Source organism: Dendrobium catenatum, unplaced genomic scaffold (assembly GCF_001605985.2).
Source record: "Dendrobium catenatum unplaced genomic scaffold, ASM160598v2 fragScaff_scaffold_1639, whole genome shotgun sequence".
In the NCBI taxonomy this organism is placed as follows: Eukaryota; Viridiplantae; Streptophyta; class Magnoliopsida; order Asparagales; family Orchidaceae; genus Dendrobium; species Dendrobium catenatum.
The window spans coordinates 916,820-942,308 of NW_021320101.1; the positions used below are offsets into that span (position 1 = coordinate 916,820).

A 25,489-nucleotide genomic window follows, 5' to 3' on the forward strand; every position below is an offset into this window, starting at 1 on the left:
ATCTAAACGAAGTTATTTTCCTGGTTATTATTTTATCATAAAGGTTTGAAAAAAAAGCCTCAAACGGGAGCCAAAATGTCAAGTATAATGTACTCATGTACTGACCATTCACTATCATATTTCAGACTTTTGGCCCACTAAGCAACCAGCTTGCTTTAAAGCATAGAACTATTCTATGCGCTATAAATTCAAAGATAGCCAGCTAAAAAAAAAAAAAACTTAGATAATCTAGCCACCAATTATATTCTATAAAAAGAACCATCATTCTCCATGGCAGAACCACGAATCCAAGTTCAAATGAACAAGTCACCATACCCAATTCATCACAGAACATACAAATGATTTAAGACATATAGCTGCTTTCTGTTGAACAACAAGAAGTTAACCATATACAGAAACCATACCCAATGATACTAACAAAGAGCTCAACCATAGCTCCTCACCAGTCTCAGACTGACAAGTCGGCAAGCCGGCATTGTTAACCTGGAACTGATTTCCCAGCGTGAAGAGGCTTAAAAAACCAGGGAGAGAGAAGAAAAAAAAAATTATGTAACTGAGGTTCAAGCATTTATCTCAGCATTGCACTGGTGTTCTCTGTGGCAACTTCTTCTGCTCCAAAATATCCCAGAACAGCTACTTCTCTCAAGCCTTCGATCATCAAATTTATCGGATTCGCTCACCAAGCTCTGCGAGCGATGAGGAGATTGTCCATGCGTGCTCTCATCTTGCAGTTCAAGAGCTGGGCACGGGCCATCGTCACAATAACAGGTAGGGATGGCAACAGAAGGGAATGGAGCGCAAGTGAGCGGGCACATTAGGTCTGAAGCCATTTCACGGTTCTTACAGAACTCGGATCTACAAGGCGTTGCAGGTGGCTCCATGGCTCGAGAATGGAGAATGCAAGGGTTGCAGAAACTGAGAGATGGTGTTGATTTGAGCTCCTTTGTTTGGTTACTGTGCCGTCTAGTGAAAGAGACTATCCCACTACGGCAAAGAGGACATGGAATTGTTCCAGGAGGGCCTAAAGTTTCTGACGTGTAGTTGCTGGTTGAGCAAAGGTAGAGAGCACACTTGACACAGAACTCATGTGCGCAACCTGAAAAGTTTGAATAGTTGAAATGGTGAATGTGAAACTACCAGGTGCACAGCACTTATTCTTTCCTCTTTTTTTTTTCCCGGTGTTTTTCTTTATATAACCTTTACGATTCAACTATTTGGACATTGCAGGATTGCTAAAAATAGAGTAGTACAGAGTTCTAAGTGTATATAAAAGATATCTATAAGAATTAGCCTTGTAAGCAGTGATATTGGTAACTCTAAGAAGGTAGTAGGGTAGACTAGCTGGGTTAGATCAATCTAGATCGAGATGGTTAGTTTGATTTTTCAAATCCACCTGCCTAGCTAAATACTAACAAATGCTTAGATGGTGCATCTTGAGTATCTAGCTCTTTACTAACGCATCATAGGCTTTCCAGGATACAAAAATATATGATGCACAGAGAAATTACCACCACAAATCAATTTCCTCCTGTCATGAACTCTCTTTTCTAAGGCAATAGGCTTGCGAACTAGCTCAAAAAAGTATTTATAATAGGCAAAACAAGCTCCAAGCCTACGAACATAGATGATGCAAATATGGTTCAAAGATGGGAAAATGATGACTAAGAAGACTGATGAATTCGTATCCTGGAATAATCTAACTAAAAGAGCCTTTTTCCTGATTTCAACAATTCAGGTATGCTCTGCCTATTGGAAATTTCTTAACAAAAAACAAATAACCATTCGAAGACAGAAGATTGTTATTAAATCTGCTTGATCAATCAGCCAAAAGTTCCTCAATAGTAGCAAAAAAAGATAAACACATCTGAGATATCAGACCGCAAAAGACTAACCTTCAGCAACTACATTGCAGGATCTTTCTAGGCAAACTGGACAGAGATCAGCATCATCACAAACGATCAAGGATTGCAAACCCCACTCTCTGTAGAGACAGATACTGGTTATCCTTAGATGCGCTATCAACATGAAGGATTGCAAATATGTACTAAAATAATAATAATGTTTTAGAATATTGCTTCTACTGTAGTAAGGAAGACCAGATGCTAGTAAGATACTGTCAGTGACATTTTATATCATCATAAGAGGCTAGTCAAATCAAGTGCAATAAAGGTAATTTGATAAATCAGGAATAAGCCAGTCCCACATAAAATAAAGCTAATGAATAAATAGAGGGTCACAACATTATTGTCTGAAATTTGTGAGTGTAGATTGACGGCGTCACATGAAGTGGGAGGAGAAAAGTTTTAACTTTTAAGAATGAATTGAGTGATGTATAACTCATACAAAAAGAACGATAAATTAAAGCTGAATTTATAAAACTTTATAAGCGAGCAAAGCATATTTATGCAGTCAAGACATTTTAGTAAACTATGATAACAAAGTACAACTATTAAATATTTCACAAATACTAAAGAATAGAACCTCGTGATGGGTAAATAGCCATCAGGCCATCACCCATGCACAAACAGTTACAAGGACCTGGTAGACCTTAAAACTAGAATTAACACCACGGCTGGACCGGACGCCTCTACTAAACTGCTTTTCTAGTTGGAACAAAGGCTTTCAGCGAACAAAAGCTGTTAGCAACTTGTTTGTACAATGTTTTGTCTTAGAATCCATGACTGAGTATTTAATTTGGTAGCTTTTTATGTGGTTCAATATTCTCACTGAACTTAAACTGAGCCATAAATGGCTTTTGCAATTGGCATTGAACTAAATATTAAATCAATACGATAGGCAACTTATCTAAAACTTTCAGTGTATATTTTGCATTTATTAACCCTTAATTACATTTATTATCTCATTTATTTTCTTCTTGTTGTATTCATCTTGTACACTTATAAATGAGCATCATTATTTAGTGAATAAAATAATTCAATTTTCATACCAAAACATGATATCAAAGCCTCTCCTATAAGAATTCTTGGCCCACCCGTATTAATCCCTAGCCTGCCTATGACTAGCGAGTTTTACTCACTAAAATGCTATTATTCCAAGTAAAAATAGACAATATTTGATAATATCTATGACAATTTAATTAATATTTTAAATACAGATAAAGAAGCAAACACATTGGAACAAAAAATAGCAAGGAAGAATGCAAAAAATGAGAGAAAATAAAGTTAAAATAAATGATGGAAAAACTCAATATTTTTCCTACAAAACCTAGGCACAACATTATTCAACAGTCAACACTGCACTATCATGCTCTAACTTCCAAGCACTCATTTTCATAATTTTTTACCAAGCAACTACTGTAAGGATGCAGGAGCGCCTAGCCACTGTTACCAAAAAAAAAAAAAACTACAAGGCATTGCTAGTTTCTTAGAAATATGAGTAACATTCAAACATAATAAGTGTTGGACGATGCAAAAAAACTTAATTTTTTTCATTTACTTTAAAAGACAAAAAGTGGTTGAATTCACTATCTCAATGATTTATAACTTGGAATGAACTTGCACAAAAATTTTTGACTAAGTATTTTTCTCAAGCTAAGACTATTAAGTTAAAAATTGATATAACTTCATTTACTCAGTTGAAAAATGAATCAATTTATGAGGCTTGAGAGATATATATGGAAATGTCACATCATATCTTACCCAATTGGTTAATAGTTTAAACTTTTACAACAGGCTAATTGGAACATTAAAGATAATAATAGAAGCTACAGCAAGGGGATCATTGATGACTACATCATTTGAAGAGATCTATGCATTGATAGAGGTAATAATTACCAATAATTTTTAATGGCCATCTAAAAGAGTAAATTCCAAGAAAATAACAAGTGGGCATGAAAATGAAATTTTGTTTATACTAAGTTCACAAGTGATTGTACTATCTAAGAAATTGGAGAGTAAATGCAATAATTACATAGTCAATCAAATGATTTGTGATAATTGTGGTGCTTTTCACTTAGGTGAACATTATCTTAAAAATAGGAATCCATAAACTAAGTTGCACGCATACAAAACAATTTTTACTTAAACAATTATAATCTTGATTTGAGAAATCACCTAATTTTTTAGGAATAATAATCCAACTATTGAGATAACTAATTAGAATAAATAAAAAATTATATTAATCAGAATAATAATGTTTAAAACTCTAGACTTAATCTTTCACCAATATACCTCCTCAATTCCAATCAAAAGAAAAAAAAAGCCCTTAAAAGAACTGAGAAAGAAAGATAATAATCTAAATGAATAGAAACAAGGTATAGATGAAGATGTTGATGAAAAGAATGAAAAATTGAAAGTAGAAAAACAATCTAATAATGAGAAAAACAATCAGACAAGTGATAAATCTCCTCCATCATTCTTCAAATGTTACACGAGCATAAATTATATAAACAACTCTCTAAGATTTTGAAAATATTCAAGAAATTAACAATGAACATTTCATTTGCTGAAACCAAGGTTTGAAATTGCAAAATCATATATTGAGGTATTTTCTTATGATAAGGCGAGGCAAAAGCCTCAATATTAAATTACAACAATAACAACAACAACAAGCCTTTATCCCACTGTGGGTCGGTTACATGAATTATTTTTTCTCCATTGTGTCATGTTAGGAGTCAAATTTTCATTTAAATTTAATAAAGAAATGTTATTTCTAATATTTTCTAACCAAATTTTTTTAGGTTACCTCTACCTCTTAACATAGGACAAATATAATACATCTACTCTCCAAACAGAGTCATCGAAAGGCCGCTGTTTTACATGACCAAACCATATAAGGAGACTCTCTCTAATCTTATCTATCACTGGAGCTACTCCAACCTTTTCATGGATATGGTCGTTTCATATCCTATCTATAAGAGTAAATCCATTCATCAACCTGAGCATCCTCATCTCAATAAGACTTAACTTAATTTTATGCTTCTCTTTTAATGGCCAACATTCTACGCCATAAAGCATTGCAAGTCTCACCACCATCTTATAAAATTTTCCCTTAAGTTTGAGTGGTACTTTCCTATCGCACAACAAACCCGAAGCATTCCCCCACTTCAACCATCCAACTTCAATTCTACTAATAATATCCCCATCTATTTCACCATCGTTCTGAACAATAGACCCAAGATATCTAAAACGAGTATAATTATTAATGACTTGATCACTCAAAGTTACAAACCCACCACTAGATCTATTACTACTAAAATTACACTCCATGTATTCAATTTTGGATCTACTCAAACGAAAATATTTAGACTCTAAGGTTGACCTCCATAATTCGAGTTTACCTTCAACTCTCTCAGGTTTTATCAACAAGAAGAATATCATCAGCAAAAAGTATACACCAAAGCACATCCTCTTGCAAATGTCTAGTGAAAACATCCATGACTAAAGCTAAAAGATAAGGGCTTAAGGCTGATCCTTAATGTAATCCAACTAAAATAGGAACATATTATATCAAAGTAAGATAATGACGTAAAATCATAAAAAGTCAAAGGCCATTAAAAATCATACACGATTACAAACAACGTTAAATAAATAGTCCCTCCAACTCCCAGTTCAACATAAATAAGTAATCTAAAGTCATAATTGATAAATTCAAAAGCTTCTCTACTCTCATCATTCGGAGAGTATTCATTAGAATCATTATTATAATTAATTTCTTTTACTCTTTCTCATAATAAAAAATAGAAAAATTGGTTTCAATAAAAGGAGATGAGATGGATGAGAAGCAGCGATAGTGTAACAACAACATTGGCGCCACAATAATGATAATGCAAGAAATTAGAGTGTAGGTGTTAAGGACTTTTGAATATGATTTTGAAGCTGTGTGGTTTTTCTAAATTTTGTTTAGATTTAGGTATAGTAATTAAGTTTAATTTAATATATAAAGTAAATTAAATTTTAAAATAACCTAAAATTAATTTTTGAAGCTTCTGCCTCTTCAAAATTGAGCTAAAATTATGTTGAAGAGAACCATGCAACACTCTTCATCCCTACTGAAGCATAAACCTCATACGGCAAGCGTAAGGTGTACGCCTTATTACTTTTTTTGTACGCCTTATTAGTTTTTGTCTTTTTTTAATTGCGTTGAGGTGAGCATTTAATTGCGTAATTTTATAACATGGCTGAAATAATAGAATAGATGCCTAGTCATGCTAATTTTATAAAGATTATTTTATCCACAAGACAAAAACTAAAAAAAATTAAAACAATAGCTCTCAGTGGTGAATGTCATACAATTATCCAAAGAAAATTTTCACAAAAATTTGAAGGATCTAATCAATATTACAATTTCATATTACTATTAATGATAAATTCTTAGGTAAAGCATTATGTTAGAAGCAAGTATCAATTTAATGTCATTGGCTATTTTTAAGAGGTTACAATTAGAAAAAGTAAAACGGGTATCTGTAACTCTACAACTAGTTGATAGATCATGGACTTATCTTTGGGAATTTATTGAAGATGTGCATATAAAGGTAGATAAACTTATTTTTCCTATAGACTTATAGTATAAGATATAGAATAAGATAAATATATTCCCATCATGCTAGGAAGACCATTTTTCACAACTTGGAAAGCCCTTATTGATATTCAAAAAGAAGGGTTATTTCTTAGAGTACAAGATACGAAGTGATATTCAAAGTACATAATGTTATTGAGTACCCACAAGAGAATAAGAGCTATTCCTGCATTCACGCCTCATATTCTAAATGCCTTGGCCATTATACACAACAAGTGGAAGCATGCATGGTCAATTCTGAATGAGTGATTATGCAATAGTAGTAATTTTAGGGAATTCTAAGAAGGCCAATATTCTACTTGATAAGATGTAGATAAAGAAAAATTAAGTTATACGAAGAATATAAACAAATGCTTTTTAAGAGACAACCCAACTGTTATGTAGATCATCTTATTATTTATATAAACTTTAATATTTTTTGCGTGTGAAGAAATATCAGGCTACTACAAGCTAAACAAGAAGATGAAGATGACTCCAAAGAAGAATTTGTCCCCTTCCATTTAAATTTGAACTCTTTGCTTGTGGTTTGGATTTAGGAAAACATCATTTTGTGTTGTTATTGTCATTTAATCATTGTCTCCTTCCATTTGAGTTTGTTTACTTCAATATCTGGGGTCTAAGTCCTATTGATGATTATTCTTGAGTCTCTTAGGTAATGTTAAGAAATTAAAATTGATAATTCCTTGATATTCTTCATTTTATCAAGAAATTCAAGTTAAATTGTTCACTTCATTGAAAGCTATGATCATTGCTAATGCTTAAGAATACATGCAAACTCTTTTTTTTTTTGTTTGAAAATAATATTTTTTTTTATCAAACCTCATGTCCATATACCTTTTAGCAAAATGAGGTTGCAAAGCATAAAAATTGTCTTCTTGATGTCGCAAGGACACTGATGTTTCACATGAATGTCCCTCACTAATGTTGGGGAGATGTGATCTTTATTGCATGCTACCTTATTAATCATATCCCCTTTACACTTCTAAACAATCAATTGCTCATCAGCATTCTTTTTTTAATCTACCAATTTTTCTCTTACACCCATACTTGTTAATGGCGAATGGCGCACCACGGCGCAAAGGTCCTATTTGAGCCATGGCGCATAGGGCACGGCGCGGCGCGCGTCATTTTGAACATGACGCAAATTATAAAAGAATTATAAAATAATAAGCATGAATATGAAATATCATTAAATTGAAAAACAAACTATCATAATAACAAGCAAACAATAACAATACAAATAAAAAACAATCCAACATAATTTCAAATCCAATAAGTAGTCAATCTTCATACAACTAAAATATATTTAAATGAAAGCAAATAGCATTAAGAAGATAATAATATGCAATCTAACATTTATCTTAATACTTTTAATATATTTAAAAATTAGAAAATATATCATATTAAAAAATTTTAAAAAATAAATATAAAAAATATTTATAAATACATTAAGAAAAATTTAAAACAAATGGTGTGCGCTATTTTGCATCGTGCGCCATGCGCCATGGCGCGCATGTGGCGCAAATAGTGCGCGCCATTTTGAACGTTTGCGCCGCGCCATACACATGGCGCCGTAGGTGCGCCGCGCCGTGCGCCATGGCGCGCGCTATTTTGCGCCATTGATATCTATGCTTACACCATGTGAGTATGGTTGCCTTTGGTTTCTTTATTTATTTTTCCCACATGATAAACTCTCATGGCATTCATTGTATATTCCTTACGCCTGAACTCAAAAAAGAATCTAGATATTATGATCCCTTAATAAATATTTGTACAAGTTAGCTAACATCATCTTCGATAAGAAAACCTCTTTCTTTCCTAATACTCCTTCAGAATCATCACCATCTATTCCTCTTCCTACAGTTGCTCCGCTCCTCGTCTCTCCTCTATAGTTATGCTCCATAAGACCTCAGACATCTACAACAATACCACTTATCGTACTTCTATTGATAATCCCTTGGAGATTGTGCCTTCAAATCTACACCTTACACATTATAACGAGATAAACAAAAAACTACTTATCATCCTAATCACTCCTTCATAACATTTGACAAACCATCCTAATTCTCAAGACATTTCTACAAGCATTATATCATCTTCTATGGAATATACTAATAGCTTGTTGGGTTCTCACTGTCAAGTTCCATCCTGATAGAATCTTTGATTGGCACAAAACTTGGATGATTGCAAAAAAAATTATTCAATACTTTCTCTCAAGTCGCCGCTCAATTTTTATAATTCTAATGTTGTGACAATAAATCAATGTTCGATTGTAATACAGAAGGATGATAGTAATATCTTCTTTCATGGTGACCTAATGAGGTAGTATATATTAAGTTACCTTCTACGTGCATTGCTTAAAAGGAGAAATGCATATGCCTACCAAAGAAGGCCATTTATGGGCTCAGTAGGGTCCCATGGGCTTGGTAAGAAAGATTTTCTAAAATTCTTATAAAAATTGGCATTCGAAGTAGTATGGCCGATCATTATATATTTGTTAAGCATAAAGCATGTTAGTAGTTAATATAGATGATATATTACATAACATGAGTGATAAATAAGTCATATCTAAAGTGAGCGACTAGTTAAATAATTATTTTATAACCAAAGATTTCAGGCACCATAAATATTTTTTCGTATCGAATTTTCTTACAATAGAAAATGGATCTCTCTATCTCAAGGAAAATATGCCACTATTCTCTTTGAAGAAATTGGAATGTTAGGGTGCAAGCTAGCAAACATGCTAAAGATATCATATAGGCTCTTACAGAAGCAATTCATTGGTAACAACTACGTTGAGTTTGTTTATGACATAAAATTAGCTTTCGGGTACTATATTTTTTGGGAGGCAATCTGGTAACCTAAAAAGGTAAGAAACAAATAATTGTAGCCAGATTCAGCATTGAAATAGAATATAGAGTTATGACTCATTCTATATTGGAAATGAAGTGGGTTAGTAATATTAGAAGAGCTCAGTCTTCCAGTAATTGAGACTATGCTTCTCTACTGCAACAACTATGCACTGATATACATTTCCAGCAATCCCATATTTCACAAAAAAAATCAAGCACATCGAGGTTGATTGTTCTTTCACATAGGATGCATTTTCCTAGAAGATTGTTACTCCTTGTATTTTCAATTCATAACATGTGGCGAATATCTTCACCAAAGCTTTGAATCCTCTCATTTTATCATAGATGTGACAAATTAAAATTAACATATATACACAAATATAAAATCGCTACATAACAATGTTGCAAGTAGACTCCCTGAACAACAAACCCTATGATATTACAGGTCGAGTTTATGGATATATCAATGGAAACACATCGTTTGGTATCAAGAAATGTGTGATATGTCCATGCACCCATGACTAAGTGGTCATTGAATGTGTCAATATACATATCATACTGTGATCTGAGCAACACCAGACTTTCAAGTCAAATTTTTGGAGAAAATCAGAATTTCTCATGAATTCAAGATGGACTTTCCTTCCCCTGTCCGATCTAAAAATCTCAAATAGTTAGAATGCCAACCAATGCCCTTGAATTAGTTGCATGAAAGTAGGCTGGACAAGCTCAGTGAGAGAAACACATTCATTGATCAAAATCATACTAGGCTCTTTCAAACAATAGACAACTGAAAGCTTTACTGTAGAATTGGTGATAGTAAATTGCAATTACAATCTTCATAGTTGGATGAAATAACATCAAACCAATATCTAATATCCTAAAAACAGTCCATCAGATGGCTTCCCACTTTAGCACCTCAATGAGTATTAAGAACCATTTCCAATTGTCATTACCCTCTCAAGAACAGGTTATCATGGATTACTCATCCATCTATTGGAGCATTCAAAAGGTCAACCAAAGGTAAACTGTATTTGATTTTCAATGAATTTCCAAATGTACTGAATCGAATCTTAGCACTTGACTCCTCTACGCCAGTAACTCAGAGAGCAGAGCTCTGACAGCTAAGTATCACTGGAGACTGGTGAAGCATGCATGTAAAGGTTAGAACCTTCTTTTTTTCTCTAAGTTACACTTCGCAAAAATAAAATTCTCTGGTATAGAAGCACATGAAATGCTTCATATATGTCAGTGCCATTGTTTAAAATTGCGCAGTATGAGGCTCGCCTCAGCGCAATTCCAGTGAAAAACACATCTAGGTTTACGCTTCAAATTTTTTTTATGAGGTTTGCGCCTCAGCTTGGCTGAGGTCTGACTTGAGGCACGCCTCGCCTCGCTGACGTGAGGCTTACATCTCACTCTATTTATATATATATTTTTTCTATTAAAACTCACCTAAATCCTAAATTAAAGCCTCGAAAAACATCACGCTTAAATGCACCCCCGAGCTACAGCAACTTCCTCTTGACTGTCTTGACCTCCATCCCTCTATTTTCTCCACAGTCAGCATCATTGTAGCCACCAGAGATCACTTGAAACTCGCACACCACCATCACTCCTCTAAAATTTTAAGAGTATTAATCTCATATTTATATTAATGAAAAACATTTATCAAAGAGGAAGATGACTTAAATAAACAAAGAAGAAGCAAATTGGGAGATGGACTCCATAGGATGAAAGAAAGGAGAGACCAATTTGTTGTTATGGTGGCGACTCAAATAAAAACCTCTTTAGTGAGACATTAGACTATTTCAATTTCTTGAGGAATTTAATGTAGATGAGTAGAGAACTGAGAAAGAAGAAATTTTGAGTTGAACTTGATATTATATAATACTTTTATGTCACTCATATATTTAATATTATTTTGCTCTTATAATATTTGAATTTTAATTCTATTTCATGTAATTTATCACTTGCCACTTTACGTCTTGTGCAATGTTTTATTTTATATGTATGTTAATTTATTACTTCATAACTCAATAGAGAAAGGTAACATGTCATTCTTTTACATATTATTTGGGTATTATATAAAAAGTCACTTTTAACATTTATTTTGACTTAACGTAGTTTTTTTTATTTTGACATGAATCTTTTAAGAAATTGTTGTTGTTGTTGTTGTAGTTTTTTTTATTTTGAGGCTTATGTCTTGCCTCACGAACAAAAAAAACATCTTAATACCCAATTGTGCAATTTTAAACCTTGATCAGTGCAGAATCAAGAAAGCATTGACATTCTCAAATTATCCTTGAACATGCAAACAATGTTTCATCAATCAAATTTAAGTATTGGTATTCATATATATTTTGACCAGTTTCTTTTGCGCAATAAAGAAGTAAGATGGAAAGAATAATGTTAAGATGATTATGTCCAAAATTAGGGTGGATAAAATGAAAAATTAATTGTATTGGCATGGTCAAAGTAGCATTAAGTGAACATTAATAGTGGAAAATAAACTTGGACAAATTAGACATGAATAATAAATGCTGACAAAATACAGCCAATAGAAAAATATATAAAATTAGTTAAAGAATTAGAAAAGAAAAAGAACAAGAACTAAGATTATATGAGAAAGATCATTCATCATCACGAGCATCATCATCATTACCGATATCCATACTATTTAGGTTAGATTTATAATCTTCATTATTCATTCATTCATGGCAAGTGCTTCCTAAGGTGGTCAACTGGTCAACCTATTCTTCATAAATCAATTTAAATAACTTCTATTCATTTTGCATTAGGTATGCCCCTTTTCCTTTATAATTCCTCAGACACTAATTTATCCATCCATATAATGATGCATTTTATATCTTTCATTGTATATGTTGAACCACCTAAATATACTTTCAATTACATCACCTTTAATAAATATCCCTCCAACCATTTTCGATTTTCCTAAAATAATCATTCCCCAGTTTATCTTTATTCACTTTGTCATGTATCTATCTTAATATTCTTATTTCTGAATCGCTCAACTTAGCTATCAATCACCTTTTTATTGTTCAACATTAGAATAAATATACCATTATCAACCTAATCAAAATTTTATAAAATTTACAGCATGATGTCCTATTAATGCATAATTCCCCCAAAAAAAAACTATTTTAACCATCTAAGCTAGCCTTAACTCTATAAATATATCCTCAAATATATATTCATGCATCCGTATAATTAATAAAAAAATGCAAAACATAGATATTACTTTATTTTTTAATAATATTGATTCATAAATAATTAGTATTACACTTACTAAAATTAAATATTACATGCTCCATCTTTGTTATTTAATAAGACACAATGGAAAAAAATAATTCATGTAGACAACCCCACATAGTGGGATAAAGGATTGATATTGTTGTTGTTGTACAACATCTTTCTTCTACAAATTTCAAGCTCTTTATCTTCTAAATATCACCAGTCCTAACTTTCCATTTATTTTAATAGATGTTTCAAAAATAAGTGTGATCTACAAAAAGATATAATTAAGAGACCTCGCTTTGAATCTATTTAGTTGGCATTTATATAATCAAGAAGATCTCTAAGTGGGCCTCTGATTCTTTTACATTCAGGGGCTTTTTTATGATCCTCTCATTGATGTTGTCCAATATATATTTTTATTTACAATTGATTATAATCTTTCTTCCTTTAGGACATTTCGCATTTGCTGCATTTTTTACTTAGAATATATTGTTTTTTTGTAGATGTATAAAAAACTGTGACTTAGCATGAGGGTGAGATACAAGATATACATTGGCCATCATTAGCAAAATACAATTGGAGTAAACGGTTATGTATAATATAGCATGAAAGGATGGAAAAACGAAGAGACATTGGAGTCACATGAAAATGACACAAAAAGGCTCATAAGATCATAGTTAAAATGAAAATTTAACAACTAAATATCAAATGGAAACTAATGCTAATTTACAAACAAAAAATAAGGTCAGCTTTGTGATATGAATCAGGAGTTGAACAAACAAACAGAAATCAATAGAGTAGAGAAAGTTGATGCAAAAAGTTTTGGAACGATGATATGAATATTGGGCAAAAAATTGAAAGAATTAAGAAAAATGCACGCATATTGAAGAGATTGCGGAAGTTAAAGAAAAATGCATAACACATTGTACAATTATGCACATGCAAAAAGGGTGAAGGAAGCACCGGCAAGAATAGGGAGTGCATCAAAGCGAACGAGCCAAAAACATAAAAGAGCACAGAGAACATAGGCATACATAGGGAAAAAAAACTTTGTATTTAATTGTTCAAACTTGAAACATAATTAGAAAAAAATGAAACTAAATAACTATAGCTATTATCAAGAATTAAGGTTGAAAAAAAGTTTCACAAGCTACACTAATAGTTTAAGTTCTTATGAAGAAAAAGGCAACAATGTTGAAAATTAGTAAATATTTACAGAAGATGCAGAGAACCATACATGAAAATTTATCCCAAGCATGGACAGAGTCAAACTGAGGGTTATCCTTTCAAGTTTGTTCATTTATTTTCATATTTAGTTCAATTCAAGTTCGAACATGGCCCATGTTTTAAGAAAATAATGGAATCCATAGATTTGAGCCAAGGAAGAAAATCAAGATCCTACGGATTCATGCAAATTTAAAAAATTAGGATCCCATAAATCCATGCCATGAAGAAAAACTAGACCTTTTTGGACATGGAAAGCATATTAGTGAATCTCAAGACTTAAAATTTGATTGTATGCATGAAATTTAATATTTGTATTTATATAGTGGAAGATATTATTCTTGTTTTTAGTGTACCTTACCTTTATTTCCTTTTTTTTATTTTTATTTTTTATTTTTTTGTTTCCTGGTTTTCTTCGTAGATCAATATATATATTTCCTTCTACCAAATAGCTTGAATGAGTAAGAAAATTTTTTGCATTCTACACACGGTATCAATGCACCAGGGTTTTCTTTTCTCCTTACTGGGTAATGTATTCTCCACTTCGAACATAACAAATATTTCAGTTATGGAAATGTTTTTCTACCCCACTTCCATTCCTAAAGGCTATGATTTTCTTTACAGAAAATTTTTATAGCATGTTCATATCTTGCTGAAAAACACTTACAGCCTAAATTATGGTAAAATCTTGTTGTAGGTGTTCTCTGCATTGTATGCTTCTTCGTTGTGAAGCTCTTACAAATTTAAAGGTTGCAAGCTTTTGTTGTTGTCAATTAAGATTCTGAGTCGTTACCTCTCTCTTACGCTGCAGCAGTCAATTTGTTTAAAGAAACATGGGAGTCTTTACCACGCTTTAGGGTTAGGAATAAAGGGGAGTGGTCCAATGTTTGAATCATGGAATGTAGCGAACTTCCTAATTATGTCATGGCCAGGGGACTCAATGGATCCATCAATTAAAGATACATGCATGTTCTAGACTACTTCTAAGAAGATTTAAGATTATGATAGGAAATACTTGAGCATCCTCATCTCTGCTATATGCTCATTTCATATCCTATCTATAAGATTAAAGCCACTCATACACCTGAGCATCCTCATCTCTGCCACACTTAACTTAGTATTATGCTTCTCTTTTAATGGCCAACATTCAGCACCATAAAGCATTGCATGCCTCACTACCATCTTATAGAATTTTCCCTTAAGTTTGAGGGGTACTTTTCTATCACACAACAAGCCCGATGCATTCCTCCACTTCAACCATCCAACTTGAATTCTGCTGATAATATCCCCATCTATTTCACCATCACTCTGAACAATAGATCCAAGATATCTAAAACGTGTACTCTTATTAATGACTTGATTGCCCAAAGTCACAATCCCCTCACCAGGTCATTACTACTAAAATTACACTCCATACATTCCGTTTTAGATATTACTCAAGCGAAAACCTTTAGTCTCTAATGTTGGACCTCCATTAATTCAAGTTTACTTTTTAACTCCCTCTTTAGTCTTATCAACAATAGATAAATTCATCAGCAAAAATTCCATAACCCAAGGTACATCCTCTTGCAAATGTCTAGTTGAGAAATCCATGACTAAGGCAAAACGATATGGGCTTAAGCTGATCCTTGATGTAACCCAACCGAAATAGGGAAATACTTGGTCAACCACCTTGTGTTTGAACACAAGTAAAGCTCCTGCATACATATCTTTAAATGGTTTGGAATATAAGCATTTATAACTCCTTTTCTTTTCAAGAACTCTACATAGCACTTCTCTAGGAAACTTTTATACATATCTTTTCTAAATCAATAAATTCATATGTAGATCCTCCTATTTCTCTATATTTTCCATCAACCTCTTAATAAATGTATGGCTTCCATAGTCGACCTACCGGCATGAATCCAATTGATTTTTGAGAAACATTAAGTATCAGCGCTGCAACCTATGCTCCATAACTCGCTCTCATAGTTTTAAAGTATGACACATTAACTTAATTCTCTATAATTCACACAATCTTGTGCATCACCTTTATTCTTAAAAATAGAAATTAACACACTCATTCTCCAATCATCTACATCTTTTTAGTCTTCAAAATAGTATCAAAAAGTTTAGTAAGCCAAGAAATTCCTTCATCTCCTAAGCATTTCCACACCTCTATTGGAATATCATCAGGTCCAACAGCTTTTTCACCCTTCATTTTCTTTAAAGCCTCTATAACTTCGGTTTTACTAATATGCCGATAAAATTATAAATCTTTATTTTCATTTAGGGTGCTAAGGTCACTATAGTCAATCTTATTATCACAATTTTCATTAAAAAATTTAGCAAAATATCTCATCCACCTTTGTTGAATATCATCTTCTAAGAAAAATATTTTTTTATCTTCATCCTTAATACACTTCACTTGAACTAAAACACCCCCAGATAATTATATATTAAATAAATTTGTAAATCGAGCCTTAAATGAGCATATTAGCGAGCATTAATTGACCTTCTTAACGAGTTTGTTCATGAGCTTTAAATGATTCTATTCATGACTATAAAAGCTAGTACACAAAAAAAAAGGTTGCATGTCACAATAAACCCCTTGCACCATAGTCATAGTGCGGCACACGCGCAAAATGACCCATGTCATGGCGCCAAGCTCACCGTCTCAAAAATGTTTTCAGTTATTCTCATTATTAAAAGACATTGGGACACAGTGAATAGGGAGAACAACAAGGAAATTATTCATTAAGAATTGGTGAGGAAAATATATTGGGATTTAGCAAGGCAAAAGTTTCAAAAAACAAATCTAACAGGCAAGAAATGAAAACAGATATTTTCTCATCACACAATTATTACTTTCATTAGCGTCTTCTGCTTTCACAGCATTAATTAAGTCAACTTCACTAGGTAAATTATTGTTATAGCCTTCTTCCATGCAAGAACGGGAAGCCAAATGAATAGAAAGAGTACCATTATTTAGAAATTGAGAGCAGCAGTACTTAAGTAGAAATAATATTAAATGCTTCTTACCACCTTGCGATATTAAGTATGCTCATTAGAGGCAATGTAAGATAATTCGATGGCGGAAAAATTGGTATGCTCATGTCAGAATTGGGCACAAGTAAATCCTCAAGTGCATGATGGCCCCATATCCTAGCAACATCAACTGGAATCCAACTGAAAAGACAGAAGAAATATATATAAATATATGATATGCACTACTTCAAAGAAAACTTAGCGTCTAAATAATATCTTAAAGAAACTTAAACTATACCCATTACAGTTCAATGCTAATCTGCTAGAACCTCTAGATAAGAGTAACTGCAAAATTAGAAGGAGGTGCAAAACAACTTAGAATACAAAATTCAATCAAAGAAAAGTCAAATCACAAATACAAAAATCAACAAAAAAAAGGCATATAGTGAAACTGAATTTGCCTGGCAACATTTAAGATTGCCTCCACAAGCTGCATAATGCAAAGGAGTGCTTCCCGCTCCTGCAAGCCATTGAAATCAAATCAACACAGCTCTTCCCTAATATACCAACAATTAAATTAGGTTAACAATTCGCTTAGCATAATAAGGTAGCCTCAAACCAATCAAATTCATCGAAGAACCATAATGAAATGTCACAGCAGCAACATTGGCATGCAAATCAAGCAACAGCTGAACGCACTCAACATAACCATTCAAAGCTGCTATGTGAAGAGCCGTGATACCGCCATCAGCTGGCTTGCTAATAAACTTTGCCAGAGAACTGTAGCAAACAAGCCAAGCTTAAGAACTAAATTTCAAGATATGAAATGGCACAAAAAAATTAGCCATCAAATCGTATGGAAGAAAACACACATCTGATCATATCTAAGTCCCAAAGAAGAATCAAGGCTGCTGCTCCTGCTGCAACCATCTCCGTCCCCAACCTCAATGGAAGCTGCCGTCGCATAGGGCGAGCTCGGGACAAAGTCAGCAACCAAAAGCCTTATGCACCTCACATGCCCATCCACCACTGCAAAGTGTAGCGCCGTCCTACCACTGAGATAATCCGCTCTAGTAACCTAATCAAATAACATTCAAAATCACAAAAAGCTCAATCTCTAAAAAAACTGATCCTTGAAAGAATCAAACGAATACAATAAGGACTCATTCAATGCAATGAAATTAGAAAATATTATTTTGAAAAACTAAGAAGTACCGGATTCTGCCATTTGATTTGACATAATGTAATAAAAAAAATAATACTAGTTTTAAGATTCAAAACACCATCTCAAATGCAATATTTTTTTCACACAAAATAAAGTAATTATTTTTTAAAATATATTTTTGTTCAACAAACAATGATAAATTATTAAATTCAGAAGACATATACCCAAAAATACAATAATCAGGATATTGTACGCCACTGTATATAAAGTATACAAATTTTTATGCATATCTGTATACATCCTCTCTATTAGTAGTTTCTAAATACAAAACATATTTAAAAACAATGATTTCGATGTGTAAAATGAAATTATTAATTTTCATAAAATTTGATAATTTTAGAAAATTTTAAAAGTCGCATTAATTCTTCATTAATATTAAAACATTCAACCAAATGACAGCAAACTCATTCCAAAATGAGTAAAAACAAATTAAAAAAAATGCAGATGAAGTACATTGCATCGGTAGAGCAACAGAGCCTGCACGACTTCCCAGTGCCCGTGCCGGCAAGCTTGCATCAACGCCGTCTAAACAAATATCAAACAGATGAAAGAAACAAAAAATTCAAACGATAATCCAGAAAAAACCCAAACCGGATACTAAACCTAGAGATGTCAGATCAAGATCAAGAACCTGGCCGCAATAATTCCTCGAATTCACGTCCGCCCCATTCTCCAGCAGCAGCGTAACTATCTAAAATCACTCCAATAAAAAAAAATAAGGTTTACAGAAAATTTCGAAAGGAGATGCAGGAAATGTGAGTAGATGAATCGGACATCGTTGTGCCCCTTTGCGGCGGCGAAATGGAGCGGGGAATTGAGGCCGCCGAAGGTGGAGTACTTGGCAAGGCAAGGGTTGAATTCGAGCAACATGCGAGCCTCAATGAAATCACCATCTCTAGCCGCCGACACAAGACGTTCCCCGGAAGCCGAGCAACCAAGCGAGTTTCCCATCGTCAACTAGGCCGCCGGAAGATCTCTACGCCGGCGAGCCCTCAACGCATTAGCCCGGGGACGCCTCTTCCACGGGAGTACGGGACCACGACCACCTTTCTCTCTCAACCTTCCCCCGCACGCCTCGTCGCTGAGGAGAGGAAAAGAGACGGACCTCCGCCGGTCCACCGAACCCACGTTGTATAAATGTTATATTCTTATTACGTATCCGAAATTCCGAATCAATCCTCTCCGGATATCCGGGTCAAAATTTTTTTTTTTTAAGATATCTCTAATATAAATTTTAATTAAATTGTTTGTATAACATATTCAACCTTAAATAAGTTTAATAATTTGAAGATTTACTAGGTTTAAAATGAAAAAAAAAAAGACAATTTCTTACAAAATAGAATAATAAAATGTGAGTTGTTATGATTGGACCCCACTTAAGAGGCACTACCGGTCGAGGGGAATCGAGCACTAATTCGAAAGTTCCCAACCATACTCGTCCACCAACCAAAATAATCATAGATAGATAAGATCAGATATATAACATCTCTATCATAGAAATATTTAAGATATATTTTAATTTTGTTAAGATTTATCTATAATAAAAATTATTTTTCATTTAAAATATTTTTATATAATTTTATATTAAAATTTAATAGTAAAAATATTTTAATTGCCTATTTAATAAGGAAACATCTTTTGATAATTTCAACTTCTTTGATGAAAACGTTGACCTATGACTTACTGATCATAATTTGTATTATTAATGGAATATAGTTATAAAGGACGGTTTTAGTTAGATTATGCTTAAATTTTAAATAGTATTAAATTATTTTGTTGTGAAATATTATTGGAGATTATTAAAGAATTTGATATGACCAAAACCTTAATATCTAAATGAATTATTATGATGAATCATTTCAGCCTTCAATATAGAATGGAGAATTGAGCTAGATAACATATGAATTCAAAGATAAAAGATAACTAGAGTTGATATATCCATTAAAAAATTAGCACAATAGGCGGGAATTTCGAGGCAAAACTTGAATTAAATTTAAGATCATATGAACTTCATTTTTAGCAAATTTATAGTCGAGCTGAATAGCTCGATGGGAAGAGCCCAACGATATCAAAGGTGGTTCAATCTGAGCCCAAATGAGTCCAAATAAAACACTCGAAGTGTGTTTGAAAATTTCAATCATTAATTTGGTAACCAAATGATTTTCAAATTTGGCATGCTTAGAATTGAATTGAGAATTTTGATATCATTAATACACTTAAATGCTAAATAAACACTTCCTGATAAAGAGAATCAATATGGACCACAAGATAGAACCAGAAGATATTGTTTTGGATTATAGTTCAATTTATCAAAATGCTCATAAAAAAACTATAAATAGAGCCTTATTTTCCATATAAGGGAGGAAGAATAGAGGGGGAATTAGAGAGAGCTCTATTGGATTTTTCAATCATCGCCGCCAATGACCACCGCCAGCTATTACTGCTGACCACTAACGATGTCGATGATCACTTTCAATAGTTGCCTCCATCTCAAACTTCTAACAAAATTTAACCATGTTATTGTGTATTAACTATCCACTTATTGACATCAAACATCTATAATCTCTATAGAGAAAATCAAGCTGAGATATTTGGTGTTTACTATCTATTAGTAAACACTTAATTTGTCTAATCTCTATAAGGGAAAATCATACTTTTGTTTTCAAATAATTTATCTTCTCCAATTGTGAAGAAAGGTGGAATCTTATATCACGTACTACGTAGTGAATTTTTCAATTATGTGTAGTTTTTTACACTTTCACAGTTTTTCATATAAAAATTTATGATCATATCACTTTTATTTGTACGTGCTGAATTTTTATATAACATTGCATATTCAAATTTTTTAGCGCGTAACAAGAGTCATATGGTATCTCTATACTTATACTTATTTTTCTATTTATAGATGCAAGACTACATCAATGTTAGATGATGGCTCATAATAGTCTAAGATTGCTTTCAAGATAATAAGTCATGATAAAATTGATTTAGAATTTTTTTGGGACAACTGTAATATTTTGAAAAGATGATTGTAAACCTTTTATAGAAAAATAACCACCTTTTAAAAATTATTGTGGATATTATAAATGTTATCTTTTAAAAAGTTTTTTTTTTTTTTTTAACGGGGGTATCGTCCTGCTGCCACATCAGCTTGTGACACACTTGGCGATGTTCACTAATCCTTCGGCGAGTCTACCAGCAACCAACCCCACTGGTGCAGGACTCACAGTTCTTTTCTCTTTACTTAAGGAGTCGTGCCGTATGAGAGGGTATTCGAACTTGGGATGGGGGGTTCCCAACCAAGCACTCCCACCAACCCACCTAAGCCCGATGGGGTATCTTTTAAAAAGTTGAGTATATGTTTTCTTAAAGGTATCGCAGATTTACAACTCTAATGGTCAAAGGCAGCTTCTCATCACTTAGATTTCTAGAAAGCAACTAAAAAATAATTAAAAAAATAATATTAGCAAGATATAATTATGAATCTAACCTATAAAGCAAGACAGTGAGAAAGTTGTCCCAAACAAAACTCTTAGCGATTATCAAATATTCATGTTTCATATTATGAGTTTAATTAGAAAGAATGCGGATTTCAAAATTTTATCTATTTAAACTATGATTTTAAACTAAAATCATTCAATAATATATGAATATAAATTTAAAAATATCAACATGAGATATTATAGATAAAGTATATTATTATTTTAAATAAAACATAGAATCTATAGTGACATATTTTATATAAAATATACCCAATAAATGCTTAAACCATGCCAAGAGAGATAAAAAATTAGTCTAGTTGGTGTTCAAAAATGTATCCAAAAAAAAAAAAGTATCTAATAATGGAGAAATTATTTTGTACTGAGATCGGACGCAGAATGTCGTCTGGAGACCAATCAGAATGCACCACGTCAGTGGTATCGAGCCGTGATACATAATGGAGAAATTATTCTGTGCGGAGATCGAACGCAGAATGTTGTCTGGAGATCAATCAGAATGCACCACATCAGTGGTATCGAGCAGTGATACTGGGTAGTACCGAGTAGTTACGAGCACAATGGTGATATAGCGTATTCTAGTTATTCTCTGGACGACATTTAATGACCGCACATAATAACTAATCCATCTCCTAGAATAGATGCATGAATGTCTTAACGTACAATAGAATACCATTTATGGTTGTGGGGGTTGTGAGTTCACAATTCACATGATTAATAATAAGCAAAATGCTCATAACGCTACATGATCAGAACATTTTTTTATTAAATTTTATCCATCAGTGGCAATAACATTAGGAAAATATTTATTTTAAATAGTGAGCCGTCCGTTAGCTCAAACTACCCACTTCAAAATATTGCCTTAAACATAAGGCAAAGCATTGATTGCTTTAGGTTTCATTTGGGACGACTTTTTTACTATTTTTTAAAGCAATTGTATAGTACAAAAATTTTAATTTTTATATTTAAAAAACAAAAATAGTAAGCAAGCCATCCCAAACGAAACCATAGTGAGCATCAAGGGCTGATCCATCTTATGTCGAGGGGTCGAGGGGGACAATTGCCCCCCCTCTAAAAAATTTTTTTAAAAAATCATTATATGGTTATTTCGGTAATTTGTCCCACTACATCTAATTTTTTAGTCTTTATTACATGGATTTGTAGGCAATTACCCTCCCTAAAAGTTTTAAAATACTATGATCTTTAGGCAATTGCCCAATATAATCAAATGATGAATCAAATACAAAGAGAAATAGTAAAGAAAATTAAAAAATACAAGTCAACTACTTAGACCCCCGACATATCTGTGAAATGTACAATGATCAAGGATATGAACAAATAGGAGTTGAGCCGACTTCAAGGAAAAAAAATCTCTACACTTTTTGCCTCCCTGAAATTAAGGCTGGATCCGCCCCTAGTACGCATTTGATTTTCTCGACAGACAAATCAATCAGGTTGAAATGATAAAACTTCAATCTCTCCATTTGTTAGAGATAGCTAAAGAAGGTAAGGCATATCATTATTGTCAGTTATGCATAAGAGATGTTGGTCCTCATCAAATGGGTGTACTTGCATAATGCCAACTTTGATGCTCAAATTGGTTTTTATAACCTTGAAGACAAGAAAAAGGCATACAATCTCAGAGCGAGTAAGGGCCAAAGATAAGATCATAACAACAAAAAGAGAGAGGCCTGAATCCAAGTAACATACAATTATTTGATATGCATTCTATAAAGACTCGAGACTTCCAACTAGTTTGATTATATATATTAATCCTTTCAAAAGAGCTTTTAAAAAATTGATGCACTTAAAAACTATTTTAAAAAATAGTAAAAAAATTGTCTCAAACGAAGACTTACGCTTTGTTTAGGATAGTTTTCTTATTGCTTCTTAAAGCAACTTTCTAGTACAAACATTTTAATTTTTATACTAGAAAGCTGCTTCAATAAGCAGTAAAAAAGTCGTCCTGGGATGACTTTCCCACTGCTTCTTAAAGCAGCTTTTTTATACAAAAATTTTAATTTTTATACTATAAAACTGCTCTGAAAAATAATAATAAAAAAATCATCTCAAATAAAACCTTAAATTACTTTTAAGTAAAATAACACTACCATACATTCTACTCCTAAATCCTGATGGTAAATACTAAATTCAATAACAATATAATTTTAAAAAGACTAACAAGTAACAACACAGCATTTACACAAATACCTCTAATTATAAACGGTAAAATTAAAAGAAAAATAATACTAATAGTCTAATATAGCAAAGCAAACAAGTAAAATATGTGGTAAGAATCTCTTAATTGCATAGAAATGGTGTAGAGCATTGAATGTGGGGAGTCCCTGCTGATTTAAAAACCTGCTTACAGTACCTCCACAATGGCTCAGCACAGAAATGAGATTCCTTGGTTTCTCTACAGAATTCTAGATGCCAAGCAGCAGCAGGCTTTAGTACACTACAGCGTAGAAACGGATCATTCAAGTTAGAAATAATATTAACAGTTAAATTTTTATATTTGTTTACATAATATTTTGATAAAATATAAATAAAAATATATATTTCACACAATATAGTAAGAGTTTTCGAGCTACCAAATGAGCTCGTTCATGAACAAACGAGCTCATTAAATAGTTCTAATAAACAAGTTTGTTCATGAGCATTTCAAACACATAATACAACAAATATGAACAAATACATTTTGTATATGTACAAATTCATTCTATTGAAAGAGCATAATATAAAAAATAAAATTATTTTTTTATAAAATAAGAATCATTTACTATAATAACACTAAAAAATATGTCATAATAGAATAAATTAAGATTTATAACCAATTCTTGACGAGATTATTCACAAGCTCTATATTAATTGTTAATCAAGCTCTTAATTAACGAGCTTTATATCAAGTTTATTTACGGACTTTAAATAACATTGTTCATGAACATAAACAAATTAAACACATAGTTGACATTTAATCTTTCAATCATGTATTTTAAAAATTATACAAAGTTGTTTGATTACCTAAACAAACTGAACCACAAGTAGCTTATCAAATACTTTCATTTGTAACCCTATTAGTGAAAAAAAAAGTGCCAAAAAGATCAGCAATCAATATAATTACTAAATATTAAATATCTATTGAATAATGGCTAATGAAACAACAGCATTGTTGATAGTCTCTATAAAGCTATGTGCTGGCCAAATTCTTGTTATGTAAATTTTTAAATTTTTTGTTGATCATGTTGCACTTGGTCATACAGATTATATATGAGCTTCGTTTGAGACGCTTTCTTGTTGTTTCTTAAAACAATTTTTTAATATTAAAGTTGAAATTTTTGTACTCGAAAGTTGCTTACAAAACCCTAATCCGACTGGATTCAAGAGAAACTTTACAGTATTTCAATAGATGTGGATTGGCTGAACAAGTTAGATCTTTTGAATTTAGGTTATCTGACACTTTTACCGTTAGGCTTCATTTGGGACAGCTTTTTTATTGCTTTCTAAAACAACTTTTCAGTACAAAATTTTTTTGAATTATAAAATTTTATACTAAAAAGTTGTTTTATGAAGTTGTACGAAAGTTGTCCCAAACGAAACCTTAGTGAGTACTATGCAGTCGGCTTATGCTAAAAAGCCGTTTTAGGAAGCAATATGAAAGTTGTCCCAAACAAAATCTTAGTGAGTACTATGCAGTCGGCTTAAGCTGATTGAGTGAAACCAACTAGTGGGATTTAGGTTCCCCATACAAGTAACCTTCTGGCATGGCTATATGGCTGGTCGGATGGAAATCGCCAAAGATCAGTGAGACATGCTGGCCATATATGTCATTCTTCTTTTACTTTTGGCAAGTGTGGAGAGCCTGCCATGATTCTTTCCACTAGATCTTCCCAAGGCAAGATTTTCCACCATCTACTTGTTTGGACAAACCT

At 32.5% G+C, this 25,489-nt stretch overlaps 1 protein-coding gene across 1 annotated transcript; it reads right to left on the reverse strand.

Moving 5' to 3' along the window:
• Nucleotides 1-219: 219 nt before the first annotated feature.
• Nucleotides 220-19,193, reverse strand: LOC110110594 (probable E3 ubiquitin-protein ligase XBOS33). Its single transcript, XM_020842157.1, has 10 exons — nucleotides 18,835-19,193; nucleotides 18,692-18,751; nucleotides 18,514-18,585; nucleotides 17,708-17,913; nucleotides 17,455-17,615; nucleotides 17,297-17,355; nucleotides 17,134-17,180; nucleotides 16,893-17,036; nucleotides 1,893-1,981; nucleotides 220-1,096 (listed from the first exon to the last, which is right to left on the reverse strand). Exons 1-10 carry the CDS (start codon nucleotides 19,009-19,011, stop codon nucleotides 561-563), a joined length of 1,551 nt encoding a protein of 516 aa, XP_020697816.1. The 5' UTR covers nucleotides 19,012-19,193; the 3' UTR covers nucleotides 220-560.
• Between the last annotated feature and the right edge of the window lie 6,296 nt (nucleotides 19,194-25,489).